The sequence below is a fragment of the Mirounga angustirostris genome, unplaced genomic scaffold (assembly GCF_029215605.1).
Source record: "Mirounga angustirostris isolate CCGP_5_RB_7025 unplaced genomic scaffold, mMirAng1.0.hap1 SCAF_8, whole genome shotgun sequence".
NCBI lineage: Eukaryota > Metazoa > Chordata > Mammalia > Carnivora > Phocidae > Mirounga > Mirounga angustirostris.
In genome coordinates, this window is record NW_026991716.1 from 102,010,307 (window position 1) to 102,022,660 (window position 12,354).

The following is a 12,354-nucleotide window of genomic DNA, read 5'->3' on the forward strand; positions in this document are numbered from 1 at the left end:
AGTATGGCACCCGAAATGAGGCTTGAAAACTGGGTTAGCTACCGAAGGTCCAGGGACCTCTCCCTCCTTGTTGCCAACTAGGCACAACCCAGACTCTGACATTCTCTATGTAGCTGGAAAGCTTTGTTTTACAAGTTTCCATAAGGTTGAAAAGGTCTTCACCTCATATCGTTGTCACTGGAATAAGACCAGTGGTAGAAATTAGGAGTTCAAAGTTCTGAGAGTGGCTCAGAGACAGGTGAGGATGTAGAGTCTGTTGAAGTTCTTGAGGATCAGCTCAAGCACGGCTATAATACTAAAGGTGTGTGTCACTGGGGTAGCCAACCTCTAAGATGACCTCCAATGATCTCTGCCTCCTGGTATTCACATCCTTACAAAATTCTCTTCCTTGAGGTGGGTTGAACTTCTTGACCCTCCCTTAAAGAAGAGGATAGGGGAGAAGTCCCATTTCTGATAATAAGTTATTTAAAAAACCTGTACTTTCCCTCTCCCCTGCTTTCTTTCTCCCGTTCCCCCTTCTTTCTGTCTCATTGCTCATCCTGGGTGAAACCAACTGCCATATTTTCAGGGAGGCCCTTGTGGTAAGGAGTGAGGCCTGCCAGCAGCCATGCTGACTAAGCTTAGAAGCAGATCCCTCCCCAGTCAGTCCTTCAGATGTGACTATATCCATGGCTGACAACTTGGCAGCAACTTCTGGAGACAGCTTGAATCAGAGACACTCAGTTAAGCTGTGTCCAGATTCTTGACCCACAAAACTCGGAGATAATAGATGTTTGTTGTTTTAAGCAGCAGTGTTTTAGGATAATTTGTCATGCAGCAATACATAATGAATACAGTCCCCATTCACTCACAGTTTCTGCAGATTCCATATCCTGTATGAAGACCTCACAGGTTGGCTCCAGAGAGCTATTATTATTAACAATCATGCTTTCCCTTTGAGAAATAAGGTTTCTTTCAGACTTGAAATATGGGAAAATATGGATGAAAAACTAAAGGATTCAAAATCTGTTCTGATGCTATAAGCTTAAGAAGCCAGATGGTGAAGATTATGGTTTGGGGTAATATTCAGACCATGGTCCTACAGCTCTTGTCCATCTGAGAGTGACTCTCTACTTCCTTCCTTTTCCCATCACCCACACCCCACCAGAATATAATGTTCAAAGCATGTAACGTTCAAAGCTGAGCAAGCGCTCAGGACAGCATCTTGGAGTCTAACTGCAGATCTGCTGTCAAGCATAAGCCTTTGTCCATAGGCTACCCTCATTTCATTTCTTTCTATTTTACCACAATACTGAAGTTTAGAATTATTTGGACTTTGTGTGTGTTTATGCAGCCTTTCTAGCATACCTTTCTTTTTATTTTTACATGACATACCTTTTTTTCTTCAAATGTTCATGAGAAAATGCCTTTCATGGTGAACTAAAAACCTACCCAGTCTTATTCTGGCATAAAAACCAATTTGAAAGGCCAAAGTCTACAATGAAAACTATTAGCTAAGTAAAAACATGTCAATCTCTGCCACAATTCAGTTGTTTAATTAAACATTTGTTAAGGAACAGTAAAAAATATATAGTACTACAATATTTTAGAATCCTTCCAAATACACAGTTTATTATGTATTCAGAACCTAATCCATTTCTTCTCATCTTCATAACACAGGAGAAGAAAACCTCCTGGCAATTTTACGACGAAGATGGTGGAAGTATATGATCCTGGGACTCATCGACCTGGAAGCAAATTACCTGGTGGTCAAGGCCTACCAGTACACGACTCTGACCAGTATCCAGGTACTGGCAGCTCTTCTGTCCTTCTCAGCCTCCTCGGTGTCCAGATGTAATTTACTTTCAGTATAGTCACCTGGGAATCTAAATACTCCTCTGTAGGTTTTGCAACAAGAGGGAAATTGGGTGTTTAAAAATTAACTGGAGCTTTGTTTCTATGTCTTATTAATTTTTCTTAATTCAGATGTAATTAGATGTCTTTTTCCTCTTTGTTCTTAATGGACCATAACAATTGACAATGTAGGAAAATATTTTCTAGCTATGAATACTACCAACTAATCTTATGTCAGTAAAAGAGTTAATAAGCATAAAAACAGAGCTATTTTAAGCACAACTTATAACATTTTAGAACATGTTAATGGACTTTGATTAAGTAATCAGTGCTTAATAATCTTTTCTTTTAGCTTTCTTTAATGAGGAGATTTTGCAACCTGAAGGGACAGAATTTTTCCTAAAAGAACAAGATACAAATTCCTAAATAGTGTTATTCATGAAGATAACCACTCTGTCCTCTCTTTCTCCCTCTCTTTTTCTTTCATGCACATGCATGTGTATACACACACACACACACACAATTTCAAGTTTAAACTTTGGTTTTCACAACTTTCACCAGACACCGCTTACATTCTTCATTACACCATAAATAATACACTTGACCATTTTGTTTCACACTCATTTCCCTTTTTATGACAATATTATGAATTTTACAGTCATTCCAAAGCTCTGGGATGAAAACAAAATATTATTCACATATATTATATCTTACTTAGACTAGATGCCACAACAACAATCCTGCCATTCAAATAATTAGCTTAGAAACAACAATAACAAAAATGCAGAATCAAGCAAGCAAACCAACCACCTAAACATATTTAGATTACATATATTGAATGGGAACTTGTTTAAGCTGGAATGAGAAGGGGCTACAGGATTCTTCCTGTATGCCCAAGGAGAGACAGAAAGGATGGTTGTCTACCTACACCCATTGAAGAAAAGTCCAGAGCCCTATTCTAATTGGACCGCAATGACAGCAGGGGAATGCTGTGAGCTAATTGTCTTAAACTTGGACTCCCCAGCCCAATACAGGATGAGATTTCTGATTGGTTTAGACTCATGTTTTTCAGTAGGAGTACTACTGGCATTTTGGGGGGGATAATTTTTCATGATTTGGGTCCCTTTCCTACATTATTGGTCATTTAATATTCTTAGCTCCTGTCCACTAAATGCTAATAGCATCTTTTTCAGCTTTGTAACAACTAAAAGTGTCCCTGTGGATTTCCAAATGCCCTCTGGCAGGGAGGTACCATCTCTGCTTGAGGGTTCCTGGCTCACCAGTCAGCACTCACTCGTGGAGTCAGGGTGGGATCAATCTCACCAGTCACCTGTCACCCACTGCAGGAGAGGAGAGGTGGACGGATGCTGGAAAATCAGCTGAGTGCCTCCACACTCAACTTCACTCCCACTCAGTTCAATGAGCCCCACAACAGAAACCGATACCTCTTCTGTGCTTCCATGGCACTTTGTTAGCTCTGTCTACACAGTCTGTCTTACCTAAGAACGATGTTTCAATATTCCCACCTACACCACCCAACTGTGAGTGCTTTCACAGCAAGGGTAATTTCTTGTTCACCTTCGAATCTCTAGTACCTACAAGAAAACCCAGCACATGCCAGGTACTCAATAAATGTTTAAAGAAGTTAATTCAATTTCATTGATTTCCACTATTTGGGGGCACAGAAATTCCCAGCAGTTCTCTACCTAAATGTAGAGGCCTCCAGAATGTCTTTACAGATATGGTGGGAGAAGGAAGAGACAAATGTTAGCTTTGTGGCAGAACTGAGCCCATTAGCCCAGAGCCAAAAGCTATAAATGAGCCTGGGGAGAATGAGGAGGAGACTTTCCCCTTTGAAAATATAGTTGACTTTTTGTGTTTTTTTTTTTCCTTTAAGCATTGAAAAGTCACAACCAATTGTTGGTTTCTTAAAGTTCTATGGAGTTTTGAAAATTTTTTTTCAATTTTCCTTTTTCTTTTTTTTTTTTTTTTTGAACAGTGGCAATTTATTCTTAACAACTGGTCCCCTGGTCTTCAGGTGTTTAGTTCAACCCATGTCATATCCCACCATCCTGATCCATCCTACTACCTCTCTCAGATTAGCTCTTCAGTGCCTATCATAATGTTCCATTCTATGAAAAAGTTTATTTTAATTCTTTAGTGAGAAAGAAAAATAATAATTCTACTGGAATATCAGTTGGTCTTCATTGTAATTTACTGAGCAAGGAATAGTGGAAAGTAAAAAGCAAGTTGAATCTAACAATCTTAGAATTACTTTGCCACCTACAACAAATAAATCTATTAAATAAAAATAAATGGTCAGAACAGAAGGCATTTGCTTTGGGAACCATGTCTGTACTGCTGTTTAGTAATTTAATTTTGTTTACTCATTGCAAATCAGTATAACTAACAAGTGCCAATAATTTTTCCTTATTTCTATAAATATTAATTCAGCTTATAATATGTGCTTAGCTTTTACTCATATTAATCAATAAAGAAAATATATTAATTAAGCCTCTGAGAAATGAGCTAGTTATTGCAGGTGACATGAAGAGAAATGAATAAGCCTTGCCCTCCAGAAACATATGAATTGATAAAGAGCATAAGAGGCAAAATCTATTGATAGCAATGCCAAGTATGGCAAGAGAACAGATGCCTAAGTGCTACAGTTTCCAAAGGAGGCAGAGATAATATTTCCAAAGACAAGACACTATCCATTCATATGAGTCTATAAGATTAGATAAAATGTAGAGAGGATAAAATGTGGGTATAGCTTTGCACAGGGGATGAAGAGCATGACAGAAGCATGGGGGCAGGAAATCCAATGAATATGACTGGAGAGCAATTATTCCAGTTTGATTCATCCAGTCACTTAAAAAATAATTACTGAAAAATTCTAACTTCAGGACATTTTGTTAAGTGGTGAACAAAGTTGCAAGCATAAATAGATATAAGCTGTATTCTCATGGAGCTTCTAGTCAAATAGGGAAAGCAGCATTTGGTCAAATAATCAAATGAATGGATGTATAGTTATAATGAGGGATAAATGTTGGCCACAGCAACTTCTTTCAAGACACATCTCTAAAGGCAAGGGAAACAAAAGCAAAAATGAACTTTTGGGACTTCATCAAGATAAAAAGCTTCTGCACAGCAAAGGAAACAGTCAACAAAACTAAGAGGCAATGGGAGAGGAATGGGAGAAGATATTTGCAAATGACATTACAAATAAAGAACTAGTATCCAAGATCTATAAAGAACTTATCAAACTCAATATCCAAAAAATAATAATCCAGTCAAGAAATGGGCAGAAGACACGAACAGACACTTCTCCAAAGAAGACATACAAATGGCTAACAGACACATGAAAAAATGTTCAACATCACTAGCCATCAGGGAAATGCAAATCAAAACCACAATGAGATACCACCTTACACCAGTTAGAATGACAAAAATTAACAAGACAGGAAACAACAAATGTTGGCAAGGATGTGGAGAAAGGGGAACCCTCTTACACTGTTGGTGGGAGTGCAAGCTGGTACAGCCACTTTGGAAAACAGTGTGGCAGTTCCTCAAAAAGTTAAAAATAGAGCTACCCTATGACCCAGCAATTGCACTACTAGGTGTTTAACCCAAAGATACAGATGTAGTGAAAAGAAGGGGCACATGCACCCTAAGGTTCATAACAGCAGTGTCCACAATAGCCGAACTATGGAAAGAGCTGAGATGTCCTTCAACAGATGAATGGATAAAGAAGATGTGGTTCATATATACAAAGGAATATTACTCAGCCATCAGAAAGGATGAATACCTACCATTTGCATCGAAATAGATGGAACTGGAGGGGTTATGCTAAGTGAAGGAAGTCAAGCAGAGAAAGACAATTATCATATGGTTTCACTCATATGTGGAACATAAGGAATAGTGCAGAGGACCACAGGGGAAGGGAGGGAAAACTGAATGGGAAGAAATCAGAGAGGGAGACAAGCCATGAGAGACTTGACTCCAGGAAACAAACCGAAGGTTACAGAAGGGAGGGGGGTGAGGGGTTGAGGTAACCAGGTGACGGGTATTAAGGAGGGCACATGTGATGAGCCCTGGTTGTTATATGCAGTTAATGAACTGTTGAACACTACATCAAAAACTAATCATGTACCATATGTTGGCTAACTGAACATAATAATAAAAAATAAAAAATAAAAATAAATAAATAAATAAATAAATAAATAAATAAATAAATAAATAAATAGGAGGAGTGGAAGGAGATCCAAGCAAAGAAGACAATATGTTCAAGGCCCTGAATGAGAAGGGCTGTGGCAAGGATGAGGTTGTAGACAAGTCATGTGACGGGCCTTAGAGAATGAAGAGTGGTACAAGATGGCCTGGAGAAGGAGGCAGGGGCCAGACACTATGAGTCTCAATGGCCAGATCAAGGGTTTGAGTCTTAAGGCTAAGTGCCATAGGAAGCCAAATTTGAGTTTTAAAGAAAACTCAGGCCCTGGTGTAGAGAACATATTGAAGCAGTGGATTCTCTTAAAGGAATCAAGAAAGAGAGCTGAAGAGTTAAATTGGGGCCATATTGTAGGAGGAAGATGTCAGTACAAAGAGTGTGACTTAATTTTATTGGTGAAAGAGAGCTATGAAAGTTTCTGAGGAAAGAAATGATAGGATGTGACCCAGTAACCCTTTTTCAAAGCACTTCTGTTTTCACAAGACAGTCTCCATTAATAGTTGGCACAGCACCAAATACTTTTGTTTCTTGATTCTTTTAAAAATAGAGACGTAAAGCAAAAAGACATGAAGAGCCTCTCCTTGCTTTCTCTTACTGCCCTTTGCGTTCATTCACCAAACTTAGGGTTAAATGTCACAAACAACTGATACATGAAACTTGAGAGGAAAATATTTTTTCTTTTTTTTTGAAATATATATTTTTGAAATGATTATAGACTCACAGGGAATTGCAAAAATATGTAGAGTTCTTTGCATCATTTACACAGCTTTCCCCAATGGTGACATTTTATATGACTTTAGTGTAATGTCAAAACCAGGATATTGGTATTGGTACAATACTATTAACTAGACTACAGACCTTTTTCAGTTTTCAACCCTTTTTCTTTCACTCGTTTGTGTGTGTGTGTAGTTCTGTGCAATTAGATCCCACGTGTAAGTTTGTGTAAACACTACCACAATCAGAATACAGAACTGCCCCATTACCACAAAGGAACTCCCTTTGCTACCACTGTGAAGTTGCACCCATCCCACCACCGATCCCTGTCATCTGGCAACCATTAATCTGTTCTCCAGCTATGTGATTTTGTCAGCAGGAGGATGCCATATAAAATGGAATCATGCAGTATTTAACCTTTGGAGATTTTTTTTTTTCCATTAAACATAATGTCTTTAAGTGCATCCAGATTGTTGCATGTATCGATACTTTATTCCTTTTTATTGCAGTGTAGTATTACACGGTATAGATGTACCAGAGTGTGTTTAACCATTCACCTGTTGAGAGACATTTGGGTTGTTTCCACTTTGGACTTTTATAAAGGTGCTATGAACACCTGTGCGCAAGTTTTTGTGTTAACATAAGATTTCATTTCTCTGGGATAAATGCTCAAAAGTGCATCTACTGGGTCATATGGAAATGCCTGTTTGGTTTTAGAAATTGGCAAGCAGTTTTCAGAGCAGTAGCACCATGTTACATACCCGCCAGCAATGTCTGGGAGGCCCAGTTGCTCCCCATCCTTATCAGCACTTGGTGTTACCATTATCTTGTATTTTAGCCATTCCAAAAGGTACATAGTGATATTTCATTGTGGTTTTATTGTGCAAGTCCCTCGGGGTTAATAATGTTGAACATCTTTTGGAAAAAAATGTTTTAACTTTGCCTTCATAGTTGGAAGCTAAAGAAAGTTAACAATGGCAAAAGAGATAACATATTAGGAAAAAGATGATGGAGTAGAGACATAGAAGTGAAGAAACCCAGCTGTTTCCTTTATTAGAAAATGAAGAGATTTATAAGGATTTGTAGGGATTGTATTCTAAAGATACATTTGTGAGTTTGTATCTCTTGACTTGTAGAGAATGAATAGATTGTGCCTGTGACTTTGAGACAGATTAGCAATGACATTTGGATAAATTCTAAAAGCTCTGCTATTTTTATAACTGTGCTATATGAACCATTTCAGTAGAAATATCAGCTTTACAACTTCTCGCCTAAAGATTATTCATCGTTTTTCAGCCATGTAGTACTAAAATGCAAACAGATGAAACTAGTGCTTCTGTGAAATCAGAAGAAAGCTGGTCTCTTCAAATGTGGTATTTGTAACTAAAATTAACTCACATTGGAAACGATTTGCAGTACTCTTGCTGATAAAGATGCTGAGGGGTCTGTACCTCTAACCCATCTCCTGCTCACATAGTGCCTACTTCAGAGCATTTTCCATTCTTCAAGCAGTTTCCATCAGGGGCAAAGGACAAGAAAGAAATCCCTCTGGCCCTACTTAAATATGTAGCAGTTCAAATCATGACTATTCAAGAGATATTTTAAAGTACATTTTAAAGTAAAGCCACTGGAAATAAAAGAAAAATTATTTTCTTTCTGTCCCGCTCCTCTGACTTGGGCATGTTAGGACAGGTTAAAACAGGATGCAGGCCAGCCTCCCCAGTGTGCAGTGACATCCAACCCTGAGACTAATTCTACAAGGCATACACACACAACACATACATGTAACATATGCAACATGCTAAGACATACACATGTGACAGTTTGTCTTATTGCTTTACATAACTCTCAGGCCTTTCTGGGTCTTCTCTTTGTCAATTTTCAGTAGGTTATGAGTTAAGTTGTATCAGATACAGAGAAAGGCTAGGTAGTTTATACGTTGTTATGTCTAAAATTTAAGCCATGTGAATAGACTTGCCCTTCAGATGTATTTATTAATTTAAAAATGCCTATGCTGTGGCTAGAGGCTGGGGATACGACTACTAATCAGACCCCAGCCCTGCTGTGGGGCAGTGGGCAGCTATGTTATCGGTTAGGATCCAATACAGTCGTGTGATGAAGAAAGGATGCATTAGTAGTAGCTTTCCTGGAGACAGGAGAGAGGTACCTCTCATCCCCAAGAGTCATGTACCTGTGGTCCCGTAGTCAAGAAGTTATGATACATGAGAAAAAGTCACTAAACTTCTTATTTGTAGCAAACTTGTATTTCCGCCACGTGGATGTGCCCAGAGACAAAGCCCGCCTATGGACATTAGAAGCAGGTCCATGGGCTTGAGTTTATGATTATGGGCTCAGCTTTTAAGACTGTATTTCCTTCTTACCCATGCTGTTTTACCTGCCCCTGGTGCAGGACTGTGGCAGTTTATGACTATTCAAGAGATATTTTAAAGTACATTTAAAAGCAAAGCTTTAAAAGCAGACAAAGTTCTTACCCTTAAAGGGAATACGATATTCTGAATGTCTTTCAGATTTCTTAGATCTGGACTTTTTATTTTCACAATTGTAGAAATAACCTAAATATGTAGCAGTTCAAATCTAAATTTTGATTGGGCACTACAGGTTTCCTGTCAGCATTTTATCCTGGGAAGAATATAGACCCTTACTCATCACCAGAGAATCACACTAAATCTACCTTCAACCTCTCCTTAGTTCCATTACTATGCCCATCCCTTAGCCTGTCCTTTTTAAGATTTTATTTTATTTATTTGAGAGAGAGAGCACAAGCAGGGGAGAAGGGCAGAAGGAGAGGGACAGACTCCCCATTGAGCAGGGAGCCCGATGCGGGGCTCGATCCCAGGACCCTGGGATTGTGACCTGAGCTGAAGGCAGACGCTTAACCGACTGAGCCACCCAGGCGCCCCTCTAAACCTGTCTTTAAATGTGTTCTGTAGAACTGCTTTCTAGAGAAGAAAGCTTTCACATTCTACCTCCATTGACTTGGAGCCTGGGTGGTCGCCCAGATGCCGCAGGTAAAGCCACTGGAAAGCAAGAGGAGCACCTCTTTCACTCCCTTCCACTGTACTCTGTAACAGCCATGCTTGCAGGACCAGAAAGCATGCACTGGATCCTGCCTTGACTCTATTTATTTCTTTATCTTCACTTTTCTTATGGTCACTGTCATTTTCTACTTTTTATGATAGTTGTTTTTTTTTTTTTTTTTCATATTTCCTCCCTCCTGCATTCTGTAAGGACCTTGAAGGTGGGACCTGTGTACCCGGTATACAGTAAGCACTGAATAAATTTCTGGTGTTTGAATAAATGCAGAAACAATTCATCTTCGTTTCCTTCACAAGATCATGTATACATAGATGCCAAAAAATGTATGAAATATTTGAGTAAATAAGTTAATGCATGAAAAGATGAATTTCTAAAGGTGAGTTATGTTTGGGGTAGGACAACACAGTGACCTTTAGTTGTTTTATCATCAGTAAGTTCATTTATTCATACAGGACTCAGATATGAAACTCTAAATACCTTTGGAGTATTCTACTATGCTCTGGGGATGTAGAGATGATGAAAAAACTGTCCCAGCTCTCAAGAAGCTCAAGTGTTATAGGCATTGCCTCAATACAGATTCACTCGTGCTATACTTAGATGTTCAAAGCATCTACACCTTCTTTATAATCCTATAATTTATCTAATCTTTCTAGTGAAACTTCCCCTCAAATGCCCAAAAGCTGGCTAAATAGCAGTAGATGGAGGGGGAAAGTCTGATTTCATATAAAGATTACTAATGTCTTCCAGTTAAACATTTTCTTTGGATAGTTGAGTTGCTTTTGGACAAGTGCTCAGCCTCTCAGAAGTCCCTTCTCCCATACTCACTTCTGAGATGGCGTGTGGGTGGGTCTGTAGTATTGCTTTGGGCCTATGTTGGTCCCTTGGCTGCTCTCCACTGTAGGACAGCCCTCCCATTGTTGGGTGTTGGGTGTGCACTTTCTGGATTGGATATGGAGCTCCTCCTCATTTCTGTGCCTGGCATTTTGCTGGCCTCTGCTGTTCACTCTGCCCCCCAGTGGTCTCCCTCTCCTTGCTGACTGGCCCTCTGATCCTCGCTGACACTGTGGCCTCCAGGTATCTGGCCGTGAATGTGTTTGGTCTCCAGCCTTGGTGGCCCCTGCCAGATGGAACCCCTCACCCCACCCCAGGTAAGCCAGCCTGCACCCCTTTGCAGAGCACTCAGACTTCTGGCAAAACAGGAGCCTCAGAAAAGACTTCTGGGGAACTAGAGTGCTCTCTGCTAATGACACTTCACCTCTCATCATTCTCTGATGTGGCCTCTTCAGGTTGATGTGGCTGTCCCAAAAGGAAACCAATGCTTTGCTTTCAATTTCCTCTAACTATCTAGCATTCTTTCTCCCCCTGAGACTTCAATCCAGACAGGACACCTCTGGGCACCTATGAGTCAACACTCACTTCTCCGATGTTAATTTTCTTTTCTCTTCCCACAGTCCATAGTGGGAGAGACAAGCACTCCCTCCGCCCCCGGCCCCCGCTCTTCCTCTCTATCATGGACTTCCTTGTCTCACATCCTCCTTCTGGGACACCAGACCTCCCAGTTCAGTACTAAAGTAGAAAAGAGCAACCTTCCACATTCTGGAAGAAACCCTGACGTACTTGGTAATATCAATTCTTTATATGTTGGAGGGAGAATTACAGAATTTAGAATCCCTTCTCTGTCATTGAAACTGACTCTAGACCTTTCTTTGTTAAAGATGTCAGGAGGGGCACCTGGGTGGCTCAGTCATTAAGCGTCTGCCTTCGGCTCAGGTCCTGATCCCAGGGTCCTGGGATCGAGCCCTACATGGGGCTTCCTGCTCAGCGGGAAGCCTGCTTCTCCCACTCCCCCTGCTTGTGTTCCCTCTCTCGCTGTCTCTCTCTCCGTCAAATAAATAAATAAAACCTTTAAAAAAAAAAAAAAAAGGGCACCTGGGTGGCTCAGTCGGTTAAGCGACTGCCTTCGGCTCAGGTCATGATCCTGGAGTCCCGGGATGGAGTCCCGCATCAGACTCCCTGCTCAGCGGGGAGTCTGCTTCTCCCTCTGACCCTCCTCCCTCTCATGCTCTCTGTCTCTCATTCTCTCTCACAAAAAAAAAAAAAAAAAAAAAAAGATCTCAGGAAAGTCAGCTTGGTGTTTGAAAGCTAATGAATGACCTCTCTGTTCTATAAAGGACCCGCTCTCTTTCTCTTCGTGGCTCAGTTTAACAGGTAGAAGGCTGTATGGGGCATGATTGATAGTGGAAAATTAAATTTCCAGAAAACTTTATCCTACTTTTCTGGAAAACAGATGTATAGACAAATCACAGTGCAGCGTAAACAGTAGTAAAATGGAGCTATACACAAATGCTATGGGATTACAGAGAGAAGGGACTGGATCCACCAGTGACAGAGAGGACTCTCCAGAGGAGACATTTTGTTGGGGTCTATAAACCTAGACTTTACTGACAGCATGAATCCCACAGTAAAACAGGGCCACTTGGTTCCCTGGTGATTGTCAGCTCCAATGGCTCATGTAGACAGGT

The 12,354-nt window shown here is 40.1% G+C and overlaps 1 protein-coding gene across 2 annotated transcripts in view; it reads left to right on the forward strand.

Annotated features, from left to right (window-relative positions):
- Positions 1-12,354, forward strand: part of SLC35F1 (solute carrier family 35 member F1) — a 386,351-nt gene that overhangs the window by 308,504 nt on the left and 65,493 nt on the right. For both annotated transcript variants that reach the window (XM_045865390.3, XM_064598044.1), the window contains exon 3: positions 1,660-1,787. In XM_045865390.3, coding sequence (XP_045721346.1) covers positions 1,660-1,787 — 128 coding nt within the window. The remainder of the gene's footprint in view (positions 1-1,659; positions 1,788-12,354) is intronic.